Genomic DNA, 22570 nt, shown 5'->3' with positions numbered 1-22570 from the left:
ATATTGAAAGTTCAGCTAAATGGAAATGAAAAGACTTGAATAACCTACAACATATTAACTTATCATCCCTTAAGCTTAAAAATTATTTTTTTATATATAATTTTTTTCTTCCCCTTAAGTTCCAAAAGTTCCCTATGCCGTGGAATTGTCAAAAAAACACCAAATCCCTTTTTGCGTGGTAAACGAGATATCCAGGTCTTTAAATATATTCTAGCCATTCTCTCCTTTTCCAAAATTTAATCTCTCCAGAAATGTTTTCAGTGAAAAATATCTGGTGAACATGTATACATCTTCATAGACTTGCAGAGTTTGCCTGAGATAAAAAATTATCAGAAGTTTCTTTTTGAGTGCTTTAATATATAGTTTTTGCAAAACGGAGGCTGATGACAACAGAAAGGTTGCAACTTGCAAAGCAGCACACCAGCTTTATGTTCAAAATGTAAGATTGTTACAACAAGGTGTAAACTATTTTAAGTTTTTTTACTACAGACCTTGATCGCTAGTTTGAATGACAAAAGAGCCCTAATCAGAGACTGGACAAAAACCTCAATGATATGTGTTTATGAATGCTTTTCGAGAAAAACTGATTTTGCTCAGCCCATTAATAGGAACAATGTTATTTTCACATTAATTGCCATGGATTTAATAGCATATTTAACACAGATTCGTCTCAAAACTTTTAAAGGCACTTTTGCAATGCTCATAAAATTGATGTAAATCTAATTTTAACTATGACTTAACGACAATCAAAATTGAGATTTGTATCAGGAAAATTTGAAAAGCTACTGATGGCCGTTGATAATGATGCTCAGAAAGTGAAAAGCTGGGACGGAATTTATCTGACATCATGAAATGACACTTTGTGAAGTGTATTTGAAGCCGTTTTTCTCAAAGACATCAGGAAGATGAAAGGTGAGCCAACATGTGCCTTATTAGTCCATGTCTTTCACAACCAAAAGCTTTGAACTACAGAAATATAGGCATTACATGAGCATCATTTTGAATAACTGCTTCGAATATTTGATCGGATTTACGATGCTCCTTTCTAAAAAGCGTTAACTTGAAAACTTTAATGCACATGGTTGATGCAGCCATCGAGTCAGACACAAAAGTACATTTGTATTTATAGTGATCGTTTATTCAATCTGTAAAAGTTAACACACAGTCCTATGGTTTATATTTTATCGTGACTACAGCGCTTGCTTCTTCCATTTATTCCATGAGATCATGCTCCAATTCTGGCACTGATACCATGATCGATGGGAATTGCATGACAAGACGTGACATCACATCATGTAAGTTGTATTTAGGTGTAAATCAATGCCAGTATGACTGATCTTTTCAGGAAACATTTATTGTAAATGTGTGAGTCATAATAAATTTGTTGTTGTTGTCGTTTTGTGCAACGTTTCTTTTGCAATATTAAAATCAATTTCAAATTTGACTACTTTAGAACTGTTTGAATATTTGTTGCTGTATACTCTCATTGACTTTTCTTATTCCTTAATGCATCTTTCGGCATTGCAATAATGGGTGATCATGATCTACTTGAACAAATTAAAACTGGAAAATCAAACCTGGCCAAAGCTATAATGTCAGGAGACAAAGATCTGATTGAAAAGGAAGGTTTTTTGATACCAAATTATCTGATAAGGTTTCATCATTGTAACAATCTATAAGTAAAGAAATGTCGATAAAGTTTTATCAGGTGTTTATTTGTAGATGTGTCCAGCTGCATGCCTAGGCTACAGTTTCTTCTTTTTGGAAAAGTAATACTATGCTAGTCCAGTCACTGTACTCTCCCTTTTTTGAGTTCTTGATAGGGGTTGAAATCAAGCGTGAGAAGACAATGTGTCGGATAACTTGCATGCACACACTCAAAACAAACCAAATACTAATGACTGATAAATGTGCTTGCTAGTGTTAAACTTGCTTGCTTATTTTTGCCACTAAGCGTGTACAAGAGCACTAAATCTACGCGTCAAAACTGGTCATTTGAGAAAGGACTGCGACTCAACAGTGACAAGATGCAAATTAAGAGATTTCAGGATTAATTGCATGATTCAAAGTTATTGGTTATTGTTTAACGTTTCGCCTGCGCAAATGAGCACGTGCACCTACACAACATAAAAGATTTCTCTCAAGCCAAGCTCGACAGCAAAAAAACATGCTCATTTTTTCTTAAACAAGCACCGTAAGGTACCTTTTTTATTGCATTAAATTAGTCTATAATTTATTGCCTTTCCACTGAATGAATAAGAAAAAATTTTAACATCAGGTAAAAAAATTATTGCCAAAAACGTTTACTTACCCTTTCACTCGTAACCGAGCCTTGCTACCCCTAGAAGATGCACCTTCATTTAAGCTCGATCTTAGTCACACTGCCTCTCAATTCCCAATGAACCATACTAAAAATGACACTTTCTCAATGATTTTTTTCACCTTCCAGTCTCCTTCCACATGCATTTGAAGGACTCCGTTGTTATACTCGCCCTAATCCTCGCTTGGAATTACAAGAGAATGCCTGGAATGTGCACATTATCAGCAGTCGCAACGCAACAAGGAGTAAGGTGACCCCCATCTTTTCTTTCATAATTTTAATAGGAACAGTATTCTCAATAACTGAGAAAAAAATAGGAGAAATCTATGGCAAATGAAATAAACTCTACAGAGGGAGACATAATGGGGTCAACAGTGCATGTCCAAATTATCTTTCCTTTAAAGGATAAAAAAAAGCAGGGTATTTGAAGATATATTTCCTGGGAAGTAGATGAATAGAGTCAAAGAAAGTCAAACTCTGTGTGATATAACATGCTGCATTGAAAAATAATAGAGATTATTTGCAGCACGTGGAGATTACCAAAAGTCACCTAAACAACCGTATTTGTCAGCATTGTGGTGCGAAAAAAGCACAGTGACCCCCTCTTTTTATTACGTTTTTAATATATCCTTGTCCTGTAACAACAGCATACCAAGTTTCATTGCAAAACTATGTGGGTTCTTTTACTGGGGAAATCACCTTAAGGTTTGCTTGTGTTCCTGCTTTAGTAAATGGCTGCTTAGTGTAATTGGTAATCTGCACGCGCACCTTTCCAAAAGTGCTGTTACATGTTTCTTTTTACTTTTTTTTTTCTGCGGATCAGGAAAAAATGAGAAAGCAAGCACATGGAAGTTTTCCTGGGCTCTTCCTTCTCGACCAATAGTTGAACCCCTATATTAAGGGTATGAGGAAGTGAGCATGGATTAGACTATAATGTTTATGCGAGTGAATAATCCACTAGGAACATAAACAATGCAAGTACAGGTTAGGTCTTTACTAAGACCCCAGACTGAAAGGAATCCGGCCATTGGGGCTCAAGACAAATAAGCATCAAGTTAAGGCATCAAGTGAGCCCAAAAGCGAACACAAGCGTAAGGTTCTGTAGGCAAGTTCAAGCAAAAGCACAAAGTTCACATGCCTTTCTTGTATGTACATTGTTCAAACATGACCATACTAACATAGCTAGTTAAAATTGATGCACATGCCTGTAAATTTTTGTTTTGAACAATGCACATGCAAGACACCTTAAGTGCAAGGTCTGAGCCTTGAACGTTTTAGGCATCACTCTGACCACCATTAAAGCACTTTGAAAGTGCTATTTACTATTTATCAAACTCCAGCCGCACATAACAAAACCTTTATAATTATTTCCTGGCCTTGATTTGTTGCTTACATTGTACTACACCTTCTGCTGATAAATGGGGAAATCCATAAGTTGGGCTTTCAAATCCAGAAACTTTCTCCATACCGTACAAGATCTTAGTATGCCCTGTATATCCTTGATATGCTGCTCCAGACTGGTGTCCCTCTTAGTCAGACATTCTAATGCTTGAAAAAGTTCAGATTAGCCGCTGAGAAAATCACGCCTTGAACTTAGCTTTGCTTTATCTTCCTGAATAAATTTCATTGCTGATGTTGTTGTTGTTGTTGATGATGATAATGATAACAAAACCAAGCAAACATTTGCTCCATTGACTTTTTACACTCTAACTCAAACAAGTTCTACATCTTCTTTCTCACATTACAGCGGAGATGTGAACTAGATAAAATTAACACAGAATGCCTGGGTAATAGCATGTAATAAACGGGATGACATTGTCATGAAAATGGAGTAAGAAGATTACGAAATTCCATCTACTTCAGGAGACAGTAAAGACTCTTTTAGTGATGGTTGGGCAGATCATAGAAGTGAAGATAAAGAATATGACGAAGATGTAGATAACCGTGAATCTGTTAAGTTTATTAGCCAATGTAAGAAAAAAAATGGTGAAGACATGTGCAAAAGCTTGACAGCAAAGAATGTCCAGAGGGAAAGGCCTGCAGGTGCCCACTGAAAAATTGTAAAGCAGAAGTTATAGGCATCCCTCAACACTTAAGAGAGGTTCATGACTGGAGCAAAGACATGGCAAGAAAGGCAACATCAAGGTGTGGCGTGAGAAAAAGTTTTGAGCTGAAACCTAAGAAGTTGGATTCAAGTCATGGCAAAAAGAAATACACTGACTATCACCATCACTGAGCATGTCCAATTCAAGGTGCAAATCAGTGGTTAAGCGCTTATCAGGTCATATATACCAAGTTCATGGGGACATCTCCATAGGGTCACCACTTTACAAAAAGATTCTGAAGGGAGCTTGTTCTGCTAAAACTGGAAACCGTCAGAACAAGTTAAATGTGAATGAAGAGGTGACGAATGACGCAGAACCTTCAGAACGACCCTCAGCTGATGAGGAGTATGCCATAACGGAAGCTGCAGAAGAAGCTTATTCTTCAAATGTAGAAGAAGAGATACGTGTGATGTCCTCCTTTTGCAGCTGGTTGCAGTCTGCATGTGGTGGTAGAAAAGACAAGAAACTATCCAAGCAACATGGCTTGCAGTTGCTCCGTATTTTGAAGACAATTGACCCCTCACAGCAGTTTCAGTCATTGTTCAACAAGACCCTTCTTGGGTACACTTTTTTGAAGCAAGCAGAAAAGAAGTATACAGCTGATACTATGAGGGCATATCTTCTCAGTTTAAGGCATTTGTGTACTTACGTGATTGCAGAGAAACCTGCAAGTGTGGATGTTGATCCTGTACTTCTTTGCCAAATTCAAGAGAAAGCATGACTTTGGTCCATGTCATTTAGAAAGGATAGTAAACGGAGGCATCTAGAGAAGATGATGATCTTCAATCTAGTGACCCCTGAGCAAATCAACGAATATGAATGCAGTGAGGTAGCATGGAGTGCTATTGCATATCTAGAACACCTCAGTGAGACACATTCTTTACAAGTTTATCAGTCCGTGTACACGATTGTTAGAAATTTTATTCTCCTTGAAATCACCTTTGCAAATATGCACCGTTCGGTTGTTTCGGCAAATATGACGATGCAGGAATATGAGAAGGAAAGAAAGTAGAGGATAACATGGTCATAAGCATCAAGGAACATACTGGCAGATACTCATGGCCCGGCATGGGTAGTGTTATCATCCTCTGTGTTCTCATATTTAGGATTGTACATAAATGAACTGCGACGCCATGTTGTAGAGTCCTCCAATGAGGAGTATGCCAGTAACAAAGCCCATATGTTCTTGTCTTGTAATGGTGGCAAGTTAGAATCTGGCCAAGTCTTCACTGCTATCAATGCAGCATGGAGAAAAAGAGGAATGCAAGGGCATGTTACATCAACTTTGTTTTGCAAGTCTGCAGTCACCAATGCGCACACGAGCCATACAGAAATGAAATCAGATCTGGCCGACCTCATGGCGCATAAAGAGACCATCGCTCAGAAATTTTACTGCCTAAAAGAAAATGAAAAAGCGTGTCTCCAAGCCGCAAACTGCCTTTCTCATATTATGAAATCATCTGAACCAGACAAAGGTATAAAATGAAAAGAGCCAACTTCCAAGAGTTCTGATGACGTCATTTCAACAGCTGCTGACAGGGATGCAGCCGATGGAGTACTTAAGGAGCGCTTGTTGTGGAATGAGGAAGACATTACCACCTTAAAGGATGTCTTTTCTAAAGAAATTGAAACAAAATCACCAACCATGGCAGTTGTCAAGGACAAGATTCAAGGCCATCCTACACTGTCATCTGGAACTCAGACAGGTGTATGATAAGGTTTGCAGTGCCAACAAGACCAGCTACCAACATTCAGATATGGATGACCACCAACCCTCAGCTGAATTGCCTGAAGAAAGTGACACTTTAGCTGGCGAAATGTCCTGCTACTTTTCAAATGAAGAGAGCAGTGTATCGATGGTGCTTCCATCAAACTCAAGCTATTTGACTAGGAATATCTTTACTGATGACCACAGGAAATACCTTCTTAAAGTATGCGGCAGCATGGTGAAATCAGGCGTCATTTCACAAATTGTGGTCAAGGACTTGCTTAGCAAAGATGAGGAAGGCAAAGAGTTGTAACGTGAGTTCACCATAAAGCAATTAATTAATCGTTTGAAATACGAAAAAAGGTTAAATTGTCAGAAATGAACCAATGGTGCAACTTGCCAAACAACGCACATTTGTATGTCTTTGCTTGATCTTAAATCAGATGATTATCACACGAAACCACTACTAACTGCAAGAGAACTCCTACATTGTTATGTTTTCCATTTGTTTGGTTTTGTTTCAGGTGGGAAGATTATTTGCCACCACTCAGAAAGTATATAAATGCAAAATCACACCAACTAGAAATGACCACAGTGAAAAAAAATTAAGTGGTCCACTTGACTTCGTGACCAAAAATAGTTTTCCTTCATTTTATGTCAGTGAAAAGGGTTTGGCACATATAAATAAAAAAGCAATTAATTATTTTCCAATTCCTTATTTTTGCTTTGCTACAAGCGAAAATTGAATTTTGGCTGAAGTGAGGTTGCCAACCGTGATCAGACAGGTGAAATTCACCAATTTTGTAAAGCATGCTACGTCCCTTATAATGCAGCTCACGGAATTTCGTTTTCACACGAATTCTAAGGAACATTCATTAGTTTGACTAACAAAATATGAAAACTCTTCGGAAAATTCTAAACTTACTAGCAAGGCTGGAAGACACCCTACTCTGAGGCCTTTGATCACATACTAAAATTTAGCCAAATTTGAGAGAGAAAATCTCAAAAGTTGGGTCTAAATGAAGGCTAAAAAGCACATCTCAGTAAATTTCTTACCTTAATAAACTGTTCTATAAGTTCAAACCGGTGGGTATCTCCTTGCATCGCACGCGAGATCAGATTAAAATCTGCCACAGTCAGTGTATTTACATAACTATCGCTCGTGACAAAACTCATTTGCATAACCCTTGCGCTCAGTGAAAATACTTCTTCCGCCTTTCAGGTTCGTTTGTTGACCTTCTGAGTAGTGGTAAATAGCTTCCTTTAATACTTGTATAAATTGTAGGTCCAGGTTTGAGGTAAAGATGTAGTTGAAGTAGATCAATTCTCAAGACTTGCGAGAATCCAAAAGTAAATAATAGCGGTTGCACAATTTGGCGGTTGCCGAATTCCCAATAAATCATGCTGCAGAAGTATCACTGGGAGAACTTGAAGAAAGTCAAAAGTTCCCATTTATCGTTGAGCAGCAATTGAGTCCCGTACTACTGGGAGCTGCAAAAAGGAAAATGTTTATAAGGTAAGCTTAATTTAGCTTAATTTCAAAAAATACCAAGCTCTGATCGGTTGATCACTGGGAATGCGAACGACACGCTCGAATGGAACTGTGTTTTCGGATAAATGGGCCTTACCTGACTTTCGTTTTCTACTCGATGTTTCAGTGCCATTCCGCTATCGTCCTTAAAGTTTGTGAGTAAACTAACTATGATCAATCCGCTCAACATTTGACTTTCTTGAATGTTGCTTTTGTGACAATGTCACACGCAAACACAGGGACCCCATGTTCGCAAATCATGTTAGACTGTATCGGGTATCGTAAAACTCGATATCCTAAAAATGTTGCGAGTAAAATCTAAATTTTAAGTTCAAAATAAACGAGAACTTAGCTCAATCGTTTTCTTTAGACGTCCATAATTTACGGCTCCAACTTGCAAATTGAGGGAAAATAGTTTATTTTCAGCAAGCTGCTCGATACTAGATGTCTTGTATTCTGCCATGCCCGTTTTTCCTGACAACTTAGATTAAGCGGGTATAGGTGAATATTGTACTAAAGGGAAAGTATATGGGTTTGTAGGTTGTCACAAAGTTCCTTAAATTCATATTTTTCCCTTTCAAAAAAATAAAGAAAAATTAAAGAGAAGACACCTGATTGTAGGTTAGAGTTGGAATGAGGGGGTTTTTCCCGGGGCTAAAATATCAGTCAGTTGATCTTGCCTCGTGCAGGTCACTTTTGCTTAAGGGAGGAGAAGGTTGGAGAGATGTTCGTGTGCCCAAAGCATCAAGGCTGCCTGGGAAAATACTGGTACTGCACTAAAAGTGTTTTTCAGCACCCTGAACATAAGGGCAAACTTGAAGGAGTGAAAGGAGACCATGTTTTCAATGTACGGCTTGCTAAAGATGTCTTTGATGTTTTTGGGATTAAAATTCCAATCAGATCACGTGAGGGACCGTTCATTTTTTAAGGGATAGGGGGGGTTGGTGGGATTTGGGGGGGCCACGCGAAAAAAATGGCTTCAAAGGGAGGGCCACCCCAAAAAATATGAAGAAAAAGGGGGGGTCAAGCGAAAAAAAAGCGATGAAAAAGTGGTATGAAGTTTTCATAAATTGATGAGACATTCTCCTGCATTTTTCACGAAATATAAACATCTTTAATATTCTGAAACAGTTTCAAAGTAAGAAGAAAAATTCTTAGCAACGTTTATATCAATAAAACTAACTACAAATAACAGCGCTTCAACAGTAACAGGTTTTTGATCGGTGAAATGTTGTTCTAGCGACTATTAAACTGCTGAGATCGTTTTCTTACTTTTAGTTGCAAAACAAAACTACCACAAAAATTTCGTGCTATACGGTACTTTGTAATGCCTTAATATAGTTCTGAATAAAACTCTTAAAAACATTGCTCGTAGCATATTCAACGCAGTGGAGAAATCAGTGGAGTACAGTTCACTGAAATAAGGTGTCTCCTTCCTCTTCCTCCTCGGCATTCTCTTCTTCCTCCTCGACATTCTCCTCTTCCTCTTTGTCGTTCACGTCCTCCTCTTCATCATCATCTTCCTGTTCACTTGTATCATCCGTGCGACAATCTTCAGGATGCAGGATGCAGTACACCCTGTTCCTAACTTCTGGCTCAAGATTGGTGAGTATCCTGCTTCCTGCCGCATTGCTAAAATAGTTTGTTTGCAGTAGGTAAGCGATTAATTTTGCATCCCGTCTAAACAGCATTGTTGCCACAGCTTCAACGTTTATGCACGCTTCAGGGATTGTCATGGAAGGGGGATAAAGAAGACAATTTGGACGCTCTTTGTCAAGGGGATTTGCAACGCAGATGTGATACACGCGACGAATGTTGTTTTCTACCTGTTTGCGTTTTCTGTTCTTTGATTTCCGGCGGTTTTATTTCAATTTGCTTTTCCTTGATACATAGTTTCCTTGAAGGCCCTTGAAGGTACGTTCAAAGGTCTTCTTTTCTTCGAGGGTTTCTATTTCCCGTGAAACCTTTAACTGCCTCGCCTCAACGCTAGCAATGTGCTTCACATTGAAATAGTGGTGGAATTTCTCGCCATGCTTCAGAGTAATGCCATTGGCCTGGAAGAGCGTGGAGTGATGATCTTTCAGATTTTTTAACAGACCATTCAGTTTCTCAAAGGCCTCTTTTTGTTTTGTTATAGCGTAGTTCAATTTTCGTCCATCACTAGGCTTTAACTGGTAGTCAGGTTTTAACAACTCTCCTGATCTCTCTGAGAAAGCGTCTATCCCTTGAAAAGCGGCCTCTTCTGACATCAAAAAATCGAATTGCCTTGATCGTTCAGCAGTAAATTGCTTTTTTAAGGATTCATCGCTTTCACCAGCCTTTCGCATCTTTGAGAGAGCTTCTTTCATGATGGACATGTAATACGGTGATCTTTTGCCTTTTGGATTTGCAATGAAACCGAGACTTGTTTTCTGAAGACTCTTTGGGATGGCTGTATCATCAGAGGATGAAGAGCTTATTACCTGCAAGAAAAATAGGCATTCAAATTATGATGCCATTTAAAATACGGTAACAGTTGTAATTAACGTTTATAGTGTCAAAAACTCATGAGACTCTCGTGGTGTGGTGTTTTAGGATTATACCATATTAAAAGACTTAGTAGTAGGAAAATATATGAAAGCTTCTGATGAAATGCATGCGGCATGCACATCAGTGTAGGAATCACATAGCACGTGAATATATAAACAATAAGGTAACATGTAACTTACAGTACCGTCTTGTACAGCTTCAATGGTTGCTTGCTGTAGTAAGAATTGTTTCTTTATATGGCTTTGGAAAGTTCCTTTGGAATGCCATTTGCTCCAGCAAGGGTCACAGAATTCTAAAAAGAAAACAAAAACTTTTTAGACATCCATTTTTGTGGTGAGCATTTTTATACTCGTAGTTTATAACACCCGTGATAAACAGGGTGCGACGAACACATCAAAGCAGACAAATGCTTTTGCAAGATATATATAAAAAGTCTTTGATGAACAAATGAATCATGAAAGTATTTTTTAGCTTCTCCGGCATTTCTTATTGCACACTTCTGCAAGACCTTGGATTCCGGGCCAACTAACGTAAAGTGTCTGGCAGTGCCCCCAGGCGGTGAGGATGAGTACTTACTCATGTCACAGCTGTCACAGAGTAGAATGGAGATTGCGTTACTACAAGACTGGCACGTGCACGACTGGAGTGCTTGAACTTTATGCTCCTTCAATGCTCCCTGTGAATATTCAGAAGAAAACAACAAATTGGTGAAGTGACACGATACTGACTGGCGGAAAAATGTTCTACGTGAAAGAAATGCCAGGCTAAAACGTATTCAGGAGACGGCTATCATTGATCAAACGTGTCTGCAACGTATAGGCTGTAAACCAACAACGACAAAAACAGAATTACCTTTGAGTGGAACACCCCATTGCAGGATTCACAATACTTCAGCTGGCACTTGCCGCAGTAAAAGGTGGACTGCTCCTTTTCACACTGATCACAGATTCTGTGAATCGAAAATTCCTTATTAGCTACGGATATTAAAGTACAAAACAATAGAATATCAAATTCAAACAAAATGAAATACCTCCAATCCATTCTCGTGATACTTTGATCTTTCAGTGTCCTGTCCAAGGCTGAGGTTACCTTTTTACCAAGTGAGTTCAGACTGCCACAAAAGTTCCGAAAAGGTCAAACCGGAAGTGTCATGGTATATTTCTATTTTTAAATATAAAAGAAACAAACAGATCTCTTTGTCTATTGTTCCATCTATTGTTCCTGTCCCCAAGGCTGCGTTCCCATTGTCCAGCAGAATAGGTGCAGGACATTTTGTGTCCCCATACATGAAGTACCTATCCCTGTTGGAAATCCAAAATGGTGGATAAACACGAGGGTTCCGATGATTTCCAAGTTGAAAAAGGGAGATCATGGACACACAGACGATCAGAGATTCGAAAGTGCAGTCAAATTAGAGAAAATGTAAGGATCTCTTTGCAACCACTCGATGTTTTCGAGGTCGCCAACCGCCTTGCTGGTATTGCAGGGGATAAAAAAATTCGCTCGTTCGAAAGGATCGAAAAGTGGTTGGACTGATCCATGTGCTTGATGAGCTTACAACAGTTGACGATTCAAGTTCCGGAAAATTTAAAGGAATCTTGCATTTTCAAGAAGCATATGACCTGTTTTGCGGCGCATTTGAACCGGAATTGCCCGTTCCAGACCGAAGCAACTTCAGATATGAACTACTCTCTGCGGAAATTGGACTACCTGTGACTTTATTTACGTGGAATAATAGCAGCTACATTGTCCTTAACCCAGAAAGGTGGAACATTGTAAGGTTGATAGATGTTTTTTGTGGGAAAAGTAATGACAGCAAATCAAGCAACAGGTTCGATTTGGACGCAGGATCGTTGCATGCTATCTTGGACTCGATGGAAACAGAGTATGATAAATCAGTTTTGCGCGCCATTTTTGCTGCTACTTCTTCACGCTCTGAGCTCTACGGTTTAGGCCTGAAACCCGATGCTGCTATTAAAAATTTGGAAAGAGTGCTTGCAGTATCAGAGGAGGTGGAAAATGCAGTAAGTGCTGGAAAAGATATGACCGTCTTGGCGTTGAAAGAGAGAATAACAAAGCGAGAGAATGAAATGGCAGAATTAAACTCTTCAATTGAGAAGTTACGTGACATTCGTGCTGACAGTAGGCACATTAAAACAATGGAAGAAAAGGTGACAGTATGCAGTGAAAACCTTGAAAGTCTACAAGACATCCTTGAATGCAAAGACAAGTATTCTGAACAAAAGTTCAATGCAGCTGCTCGAAGAAGGGCACAAAATCTAGTAAATGAAAACAGACTGAGAAACAGAAAAGCTGGTGCTAGGGCAAAGAGAAAGCTTGATGATATTGACGAGGAGCTAATAGCAAAAGCTATTGAACAGAAGACAACAGTGCATGGAAGAAGACATGACATGGTACTGTACTACCATAAGCGAGTGAAGAGAGACGACTTGCTAAACATTGCAAACTATAACCTTCTGGAGCGTGGAAAACAAATGATCAAGTCTGCAACAACAGTGTACAACCGTGCAAAGCCAAAGAGGATGAGATCACTGCAAGCTAACAAGCACATAGGTAATTTGGTATTATTTTGTATTGTCTTCATCAACTACATAAAAATAACAAGTTAAAATGTCAAATAGCATAATAAATTACAGCATGCTGTGTGACAAAATTTATATTGACAAAATATTCAAATCCCATTTGCAGAATAAACCTTGTTGAATGATGGTTCTGAAGTACAGATCATTTTTTGTCTTCTTTTAGAGTTTTATACAGACATTTATTTCAAGGCCTGCTGTTTTCTATTTTGGTACATAGGTGATAATATAAATACACACATATATAAAGATAATGATTATGAACTTTACTTTTGAGTGGTGAAATATTGTCCTTATAAATTGGAGGAAATTTAAGTATCACTTCAATCTTTACATGTACATGTAGGAAGGGGACTGTTTTGTTCCAAGAAGCCTCCAAAGACAGAGGAATCAGAGAACCTGTTGACCCACCATCAGCGGAAACTAGTAGATCTTGCAAAGCACCACCTCTTTGGAGACCCTGAAGAACACCACAAATATGCTGTCAATATTAGTGCCGATGACAAAGCTTACATCCGTCCAGAAACATCAGGTAATATTGTTTATGTTTTAGGTTCAATATTTCTTTGGCTGTCAGAGTCCCTGGAGCTTGCTAAATATGAAGATGAATTTGACCTGTTTTTAATTAGCACATTTTTGGTTTAATATATGCTCTATTTCATTTTTCTCTATACTAAGTTGGGATGGATGGAACCAAGCACCAGTCCTTGTTTCAGCCTACAGAAGAAAGTGGTTTGAGTACTAGAGCTCTTCCCAGCCATGACTTTTGTGATGCTCGTTTGTATGTGACACCCTCAGCATACCGGTTCATGTCCCATCAAGTGAAAGAAGTGGATGGTAAGTTGCATAATTACTTTAATATTTTATTACAAGGAACTTTAGGAGTGCTTCATACATGTAAATCAGCACTTTGTAGTGAATACAAGAGGCTGTAGCAAAAGAGTAATTTGAATTGTCTTTTTTAAGAACTTTTACAGATCAAGTCAGCAAAGCATGAACACTGGAATTCTTTCTGGAATGCTTACATCTATGTTGTTTTTCTTACTCTATATAGGCAAGGAGAGAATGATTCTTAAAGATGACCATTCAGTGGTGACTGTCCACCTGAAACACTATGTTGGAAGTAGTGGGAGTGTCTGGGCCTCAGAAAAAGTGTTTTTGCATTGGGAACACCCACATTTGTATGAAATTGAGGGCTCTCCATTTGATCCTTTACTGCGTAAATTCACAGCGATGGTGCGGGATCATCTGGTCTATTTCAGTGACAGCACTGAAAAAGGAGATGTGAGCTGTGTAACACAACACAATGATTGCCAGTTCCGTGCTTATGAACAATCGCGAGTAGAACATGCAGTATCAGGAATCGTTACAGCAACTGTAAACTGGAATCAGTTCAAAAGTAAATTAAATCCAGAGCAAATTGCCACTGGGAATGAAATTGCCGATTGTATTGATGCTTTAAAGTCAGAATTTGAAATACTTAAATCAAGTTTGTTGAGTTTGACAACTACCAAAGAAGCATTATGGCAGAAGTATAAACATGCCATTGAAAAGTGCAAGTGGTTAATCCATGAGATGAAAACAAGAGGATTGCCAGTTAGTGTCTGCCCACGTGTTTTGCTGCACACTGATAAAGGTCCTGGAGTGTCAGTCACTAACTATGAAGTAAAATTTAGAGATGCTGAAATAGCTAGACTTTATGATGTGGACTGGCAGATGAGAGTTCACTATGCTGTCAATGATCCCTGCCCAGCTGAGAGGACCAATGTTTGCATAGGTACATGCATTAAATGACCATTATTTATAGGTGTGAACAGAGTAGTAAATATATTTTTCTTTTTTCAAATTACAACTTAGTACGGTGTACAGTGTATGACTTAAAAATGTGCTGTGACTATTGCAGTGCCTTACACGACATTTACAACTATTGGTGGATACATTTATTTCCCTTCATAAAGAAAAATATGTCTCAATTTTATTGTTTCCATGTTATTGGTAGTTATATTGTCAACAGTAAGAATTGCTGTATAAATTGTACTCATCCATTTTATCATCACCCAACTTACTTTAATGTCTTTAAATTCTTTTAACATTGACAGGTGATGCTCTTGCAGATGGTGTGTCCCTTCCCTTTAAACATTTTGATCCATTTGAAGGAGTCAATCAGGATGATCTTGAAAAGGTACTTTTCAGTTGTGAATTCTTTAACTATAAATGAATATTGCTTCTTTGAGGCCACTGAAATATTGAAATTTTATAATATGAAAAAGTATGAGTTTTTAAATAGATTTTTAAATAAATTTTTAACTGATGGTACATGTACATGTAATTCTCTGTAAACACCTGTAGATTTCAACTGAAGAGTTACATAGCCGTGAGGAACAGGCTGTCGAACAGAATGTTTGGCACTGCTGTCAAGAAGTGTGTGATCGCATTGATGAAGCACCAGGGCCACATGGATACATGTCAGCCCATGTGACACCCAGACCAGGTAACCAAGCAAACAAAATGTGCATATTGAAAATTGAAATCATTTGGACATGCCACAGATGCTAAAGTTATTTGATTTTAATATGTTTTGTAATAATTAATTTGCAACATTTGAAAAATTCAAAACTGTTTGTTTAATATGATGTGTGCTTATTAAATGTACTGCATGGTATTATAATGAAAACATTACCAGAATATCGATAGATGTGTTGATTGAATATACTTTAATAGTAAGTCTATGCTTAACTTTTAAACTGTATTAAATTTGCTATGGTAAAATGGCTCTGTTCTTTGATATCCATAGATTTCCAGTTCTTTCAAAACACATCTTACTTGGTACAGTACCACAATGCAGGAACGAGGAAAGACTGTGTTCCAGGCCATAGTTACTTCCACAAGATAGAGCGGTTCATGAGTGAACATTATGAAGAGGGTGAGAACTACAGGGAGTTTCTGAAGTTTTCATGTCAAGGAGAGGTAGGTCGAGTTTGTTCTTTTTGTTCTGAATGGGCTGGACCACCCATGGGAAGATGTCCTAAACCATATCCTGACCATTCTTGCCTTCCGGAGTACCACTACCTTCCTTACCAGCAGACTTCAAATGAAGGGCGTGAGGTAGATGATTGGCAACCAAGAGTGCAGTTAAAGAAACAGCATGCCAGTGGTACAGTGGTTTTAACTGACCCTGAGAACGTTGCTGCATTTGCGGACAAGTTCATTGTCAAGGCAAAGTTTGTTGTCGATCATCTTCACCATCTTGAAGTGATGGAGTTTAAAAGGAAAAAGAGAATGGAGGAAAAGGCAAGGGAAAGTAGAGAGATGAAAAGTCATATGAGGATTATCCTTGGGCTGATCTATGTGAGGATGCAGCCAAGCTGAGAAAGCTCCGTGTGCCAGAATTAGATAAATATCTAAAGCACCATGGACTGAAGCAGCATTTCAAGAGCAGCAAGGATGAAAAAGTGAAGGCCATTGTAAGACATTCATGTTTGCATCCGATGGGGAATCCTCTCAGAACTGGTCAAACTGGTGTGAGAGAACAAAATGACAACAGGGGTGATAGCAGTGAAGCAAGTGATCGTATGAATGAAGAGTACGAGAGTGATCACACTGACCCTGAGGAAGATGACTCCAATGATGTCATCCTGGCATTCATTGCTGCAGACGAGGAAGATGCAGACGAGCGGCCAGTTACAACATGCTCAGGACGAGCAATAACTAGAAAATCTGAAATTGACTCTTCATTCTTTTGAGAAATTTAGATGAGCAAAACAGCTTTCTTTATAGATTTGTAAATATTCACTTGTCAAGTGAAATGTAACAGTTAATATGACATCAAGATACGTGTAGTGGCATTTGCACGTATTAATCTATAAAATACCAGATAACTTTTTTCGAGGTGGCCAGGTTGGGGGGGGGTCATCCCCCAAAAAATTCCTCTTGAGAGGGGGTCATGCAAAAAAATTGGCAAGCTGGGGGGGTCATTCAATTTCCCACTGACACTCCCCCAAATCCCACCAGCCCCCCCCTATCCCTTAAAAAATGAACGGTCCCTGAGTATCAGTTTAATTCTGGAAGAAGCTTTAGTTTATTATAAAACTAGCACAACCATAAGATTATTAGAGGGTATTCTATGCTGCCACGAAAAAAAGAACAAAACAAAACAAAACAGAAACAACACCTGATCGCAAGTTCAACTGTAATATTTCTTGGTCGCTTAAAAAGTTATCAAATGTAATCAAATTAAATCAAGCAGCCAAGGAATTTTACCTTGACCCACGACTGCAATTTCGCAAAACCAAAGCCCTGGTGTTAAGAAAGAAATAAAAAGAACAACTCTCAGAGCAACCGCGAATAATGTATCTTTGAGATGCTCGCCTTAACAAGAGTACAGCTTTTTTATATTAAACAATGTGTTTCGTGACTAAACATTGGCATCATTCCGAAAGCGATGGCACGCGATCAGGCTGCCCGTGCAAAAATGTTCTTTGTGTGGAAAGGGTGGAGAAGGGTGAAGAGAGGGGGAAAATGGTATCCCTGGCAAAGACGATTTAAGGCAGGGTTAGGTTACGTTTGACGTTAGGAAAGCGCAACGAGAGAAAAGCTCTGTATCAGTTACTTTTTCCAGTCCCTCTCCTCTTGCGAGTTCATATACCATACTTTCTTGGTTAAACGCCAAGTCCCAAATAAATGCTGGGTCTCCAAGGTGGAGTGGGCGCAAGTCCCTGTCAAAAAGTAATAAATTCCAAGTTCAGGGTACATTTCTGGCCTGCGATAATATAAACTGGAGCAAATTGAAAAGTCAGAAATATATTAAGTTTATCTCGTACTTTGTTTATTCACATTTCCTAATGGTGTATGTACAGTAGAGAACAATCACTTTTCTACATGAATATTTAGCCATCTGTAACAGCTGTAGAAAGCTGCACAGTAGCAAATTGAACAGTGAATGGCTTTGGCTGAGGACACCGAGGAAAGAAAGTGGACATGTGGAAGATGAATATCATGGTGTTGTAACAGAGTTGACAAGGTACTAAAAATGTTGCTAATGGTAAAATCTGACGAGAAACGATTGGGCCCCTTAGATTCCTTTTCGGAATGGAATGAGGAATGAGTCAAGCAATTTGCGGAATGAGTCAAGCTTTCCTTATTGGCAGTTAGCTGGTATAACTGGGGAACATGTTCACGGTATCGAGGAAAAGGTTGTTGTTATTCATTGTTGCAATAATAAAGTGTATTATCATTTGTCTCACGATGTTGTCACTTTAGATGTAGATCGCGACGATTTGACTGCTTACTGCTAGTCTTCTTCAGGCTATAAGGTCGACTGATTGCACGGTATCATTTATATCACAAAGGTCGGCTGTAATTGGGGCATTTCGATCCTCCTATTGTCCCATATTTCCGGCGAGTAGCTGTTCCCTCAGTGGTCTGCTGTTGTACTGTTTTCCTGTTGTGTTTTTTGATCGTGGGCATCCATGCTTCAGGAATTTCAATTCCACTATCCCTGTTGATGTTATTAGGGTGAAGTCTTATGTGAATAAGTGGAATTGAAATTCCTGAAGCATGGATGCCCACAATCAAAAAACACATTTTTTTTTGCTGTTGTTACAGGAAAACCAAAGAAGAGACAAGTGCCGCGATTGAAAGTTGCTTTGCATCTCCAGAATTAGAAAGCCATAGTAAAGATCCTCTTTGGACTCCTGGACAATGGCGTGAAAGGGAATCTGGGAGCTCGTCAGATGATGATTCTTCAGCTGAGAAAGATCACAATGCACTACAGGTCTACAATGAGGCGATGTCTAGCATTGCATTGCTCACAGATACGACGGTGGAGCCACTTACTTTCAGGCTTGTGTCTGAGTGGGACTTGGCCATGGCAAATGAAAGAGCTTTATGTCTGGATCAAGTACACAAAGCATGTCGTGCCATGTGTAGCGTTATCGCCCCAAGAGATAGTGAAAAGTTGCGGCAAGCATTTCAGCAGTCAGCGTCAGGAAACGTGTGCCCGGATGATTTACAGGCACTAATAGTCATGTACAAGAATGCACCATCAAAAAATCTAAAAACCCAGATTCTTAGCCTTTATGCTTCTCGTTATTCAGTCAGATTCTTAAAGAAAATGCACGAACCTTCTGAAAAACTGAGCAACCGACAAATTAAGAAAGCAAGGGCGCATGCCAAGAATGTGGGAGTGGGGTTCAACGTTGAGAAACTACCGAGCCATAGAGTCCGAATAGACTTAGTGAAGCTTGATCACTTTCTATCTTTTGTAGACCAGCCATATTTCTACCAAGATGTTGCCTACGGAACGAGGACAATAAAACTTGACTGTGGAGAGTGGCTTGTTATGCCCAATGTCGTCAGAATTGTTGGAAGGTCAACAATGATTGAACAGTATTTCAAACATTGTAGCGAAGAGGGAGTTGACCCTCTTGGAAGGTCAACGTTGTACAGAATTTTGCCAGTCAGAAAAGCCTCCCAAAGAAAGCCCCTCCAGGGACTTGACAATATCGCTGCAGCTGGAGCTGAAGGATTTGACACAATGAACAAGATAGTGGATCAACTGAAAGACAGCGGTGCAAGTGTTAAGTGGTGTGAAGAAATTTGAGACAATCTCAAGGATGGAAAGCGCTACCTTAAGACAGAGTACAGAGTGCATTGTCAGGAAGATGGGAGCTCTTGTCCTGACCACTGCACATGCTTTGCTTTAAGTGATCCCCAGAACCCCGAGTTTCAAGGAACCTGTTTGCACGAGCATCACGTTCGCTGCGATGATTGCGAGACCTTGAAATCTACATTCAGGCTATCGCAGATGAAATTGAGTCACCTTCAGTTAGTCTGTACCGCGTGGATCAGAAAGAAGACCTCAGGCATGACCATAAGCAAGCCCAGGAGATGATATTTCAATGGAAGTCCCACATTATCAGAGCTGAGAACCAAGAGAGAGCTAAACAAAGTGTTCTAAACTCCCTCCAGTGTAATTCTGCTCTTGTTGTCATGGACTGGGCCATGAAGTTTTTACAACTCAAATATTGAGAGAAACAGTCTGAGTGGTTCAGGAAGAGGGGAATAAATTGGCATGTTTAGTTGTGTCATTACAAGGAATGCTACAGACAACGGCCTGGAAATTGCGACTTATGTTCATCTTTTTGACAGCTGTTCCCAAGACTGGTACACAGTGTGTGCAATACTGGAACACCTTCTTAACATTATCAAAGGGAACAAGCCTCACGTAAACCAGATCTTCTTGCGATCGGACAGCGCAGGTTGTTACCATAACAACAATCTAATAGCAGCTGCCTTCGATGTCTGTGTTCGAGTTGGAATCAAAGTTATGAGGTAACGGGTAGCAGTAGCAGCGGCAGTAATAGCACTGAGTAGCAGTAGCAGTAACAGTAGTAGCAGTAGAAGTAATAGTAGTAATAGCAGTAGCAGCAGCAGTAGCAGCAATATTAGTAGCAGAAGAGCAGTAGTAGTAGTAGCAGTAGAGCAGTAGCAGTTGCGGTAGCAGTAGAAGTAATAATAGTAGTAGCAGTAACACTAACAGTAGCAGCAGCAGTAGCAGTAGCTGTAGCAGTAGCAGTAGCTTAGCAGTTATTAGTGTAGGTACTTGTATGAATGCGAGTGCAATTAAGGATTTACACGACGAGTAATATTTGAAACTTCTCTCCAAATCGAAAGAATTTGAAAGAATTTTCAAATATCTCGAGCAGTGTAAATCCTTAATGGCGCATTTATTATATGACTGAGAAAATTACGAAGGTGTGCGCATTAATTACACGTACTGCAGTGCAAAGTAAAATTCATGATAAATTTGCTTAATTTGCACGTATGCAGTGCAAAGTAAAATTCACGATAAATTTGGTTGCTCTCAACCAATCACTGTGAAATAAGTAGTTTTCTCACCATATAATAAATTTAGATATTCTTTTTTCATCTTGATCAGCTATGACTTCTCGGAAGCTCAATCTGGCAAGGATGTTTGCAATCGCATCATTAGTCCGATGAAAGGAGCAATGCGGAGATATTGCAATGAAGGACATGACATTATGACAGCCTCTGGCATGCACGAGGCGTAAAAGGAAAGGCAAGTGAAAGGAGCATTGGCCGCTGTTTGCGAGCTTGATCGCGGTGGCGAGGAAGTTAAAGTCAACTGTATCAACAATTTTAGTGCTTTCCACAATTTTTGCTACGAAGAGGAAGGACTTTGTGTCCGAAAGGTATATAACGTTGGTGCTGGTAGACTTATTCCACGGTCGGAGCTTACCATACAAAGGCAAGGGCCTCTGCAGTTGAAAGAAGTTGATACTATGGCTTTTTTGCTACGGCACCTAGGGCAATAAAGCTGTCTCGCGTCGATACTGATAGTTCCAATAACGACCTAGTATTCCAATGCCAAGAGCAAGGATGTAGCTTGGAATTCTCTTCTTTAGAGGAACTTCAAGACCATATTCATCTCAGCCCCCATAGCAAAGAAGCAGCATCAGAGAGCTTCTATGATGGAATTAGATGTGGCTGGGTATCAAAGTTCTCTTCACTAACTCTAGAATCAAGAGTAAAGTCCACAGTAGAGGAAGTGACAAGTGAAGGCAGGGACAAATGTCATAATATGGGCTGGGCCCCTCAGAAACCAAGACGGGCAGGAACGAGGTTCACGGAAAATGTAAAGGTCTATCTGACAATGAGATTTGACGATGGTGAGAAGACTGGTCGGAAGGCTGATCCAACCCAAGTAGCAGCTGACATGAGAACAGCCAGGGACATCGAAGGAACAAGAAAGTTTAACAGAAGCGAATGGTTGACAAAGACGCAAGTGCAAGGGTTTTTTTCAAGACTAGCTTCAATGAAACAAAGGAAAACGTCAGTTGACCAAGTGTAGGAAGAAGACGATGATAAAAGTCTCATCGAAGACAAAATCGGTTACCTTGATGAGACGGCTAGACAGAATGCAGTGGAAGATATTGTGAGCCAAGTGGGATTGATCCATCCTATCACTTACGATGGTCATGACAGCTGCAAGCATGCCAGGCACAACACGCTATCGAGATTCAATGTCACGATGCTAAAGGCTTTGTGCGACCATTTTGAAATTCCGTATCAAGCCAGAGAACGAAAGTCGTCTTTAATGGACAAGCTGAAGGACATGGTCAAAGAATGTTCGTGCCATAAATAGATTCAGTGGCTCGTCACTTTGACAAGACACAGCTTAACTGACACCAAGCCCTTTCTTGTAAAAAACTGTACGGCCAGTGTTGTTGTGCTGCACTAAAGGTGGAAGGATTCAATTGCATCTTTCAGTTTCATTGCTGCTAGGGAAAACAGTCCTGTTTAGTGAATGTAAGTCTGTTTTAACATAACTTTCAATTCAGCTATGTTAATGCTTGTGAGGAGAAGAAATTGTAATACAAGGTATATCCAGAAGTGTTATCAAAAATGTATTTTTCTCTCGGCTATTATGGCACCGTGAGAATACGTCTCGGGTTTGCCTAACTGTCTCAAATTCTCCAAACCCTCCTCGTGTTTAGATGAGGCTATGTAAGCATGGAAAAAGTGCTCTATTGCTTAAATATGTTTCGTGAGCCGGAGAAATCAAAGACAAACTAGTTTCATGGCCAATAGTTCTGGTTCGTCAGATAAAAGGAAAGGGTACTAATTCTATAAGCACAAAGTGAGAAATCGTCCTCTCAGCATCTGCACGAGCTTTGACATGGACGTTTTTTTTGGAAGGTTTCTTGGCCGCCCTAACTTTTGATTTTCTTCATTTTGTTAAAATGGGTCGACCAT

The 22570-nt window shown here is 39.4% G+C and overlaps 3 protein-coding genes and 4 pseudogenes across 4 annotated transcripts; 5 read left to right on the top strand and 2 right to left on the bottom strand.

Moving 5' to 3' along the window:
• The first annotated feature begins 5311 nt into the window (after nt 1-5311).
• On the top strand, nt 5312-6571 carry LOC149109419 (uncharacterized; annotated as a pseudogene).
• A 1067-nt stretch (nt 6572-7638) lies between these two features.
• Nucleotides 7639-18056, top strand: LOC149109414 (uncharacterized). The gene is made up of 3 exons (XM_089294627.1): nt 7639-7649; nt 8331-8569; nt 17684-18056. The coding sequence occupies exons 1-3, from the start codon at nt 7639-7641 to the stop codon at nt 17818-17820; spliced, it is 387 nt and encodes a 128-aa protein (XP_089150753.1). The 3' UTR covers nt 17821-18056.
• On the bottom strand, nt 8588-10519 carry LOC149109418 (uncharacterized; annotated as a pseudogene).
• Nucleotides 10322-11234, bottom strand: LOC149109417 (uncharacterized). The gene is made up of 2 exons (XM_089294419.1): nt 11046-11234; nt 10322-10869 (listed from the first exon to the last, which is right to left on the bottom strand). Exons 1-2 carry the CDS (start codon nt 11232-11234, stop codon nt 10537-10539), a joined length of 522 nt encoding a protein of 173 aa, XP_089150545.1. The 3' UTR covers nt 10322-10536.
• On the top strand, nt 11511-15011 carry LOC149109416 (uncharacterized). The gene is made up of 6 exons (XM_089293715.1): nt 11511-11670; nt 11757-12767; nt 13140-13325; nt 13472-13630; nt 13848-14570; nt 14893-15011. Exons 1-6 carry the CDS (start codon nt 11511-11513, stop codon nt 15009-15011), a joined length of 2358 nt encoding a protein of 785 aa, XP_089149841.1.
• Nucleotides 14854-16622, top strand: LOC149109415 (uncharacterized; annotated as a pseudogene). The gene is made up of 3 exons (XR_016208638.1): nt 14854-14975; nt 15143-15284; nt 15588-16622. The product of XR_016208638.1 is annotated as an uncharacterized LOC149109415 (transcript).
• On the top strand, nt 17887-22135 carry LOC149109413 (uncharacterized; annotated as a pseudogene).
• Nucleotides 22136-22570: the final 435 nt, after the last annotated feature.

This window comes from Orbicella faveolata, unplaced genomic scaffold, assembly GCF_042242905.1.
Source record: "Orbicella faveolata isolate gen_17 unplaced genomic scaffold, um_ofav_v1 contig_25, whole genome shotgun sequence".
NCBI classification, from domain to species: Eukaryota; Metazoa; Cnidaria; class Anthozoa; order Scleractinia; family Merulinidae; genus Orbicella; species Orbicella faveolata.
This window is presented reverse-complemented; position numbering and strand designations above follow the sequence as displayed.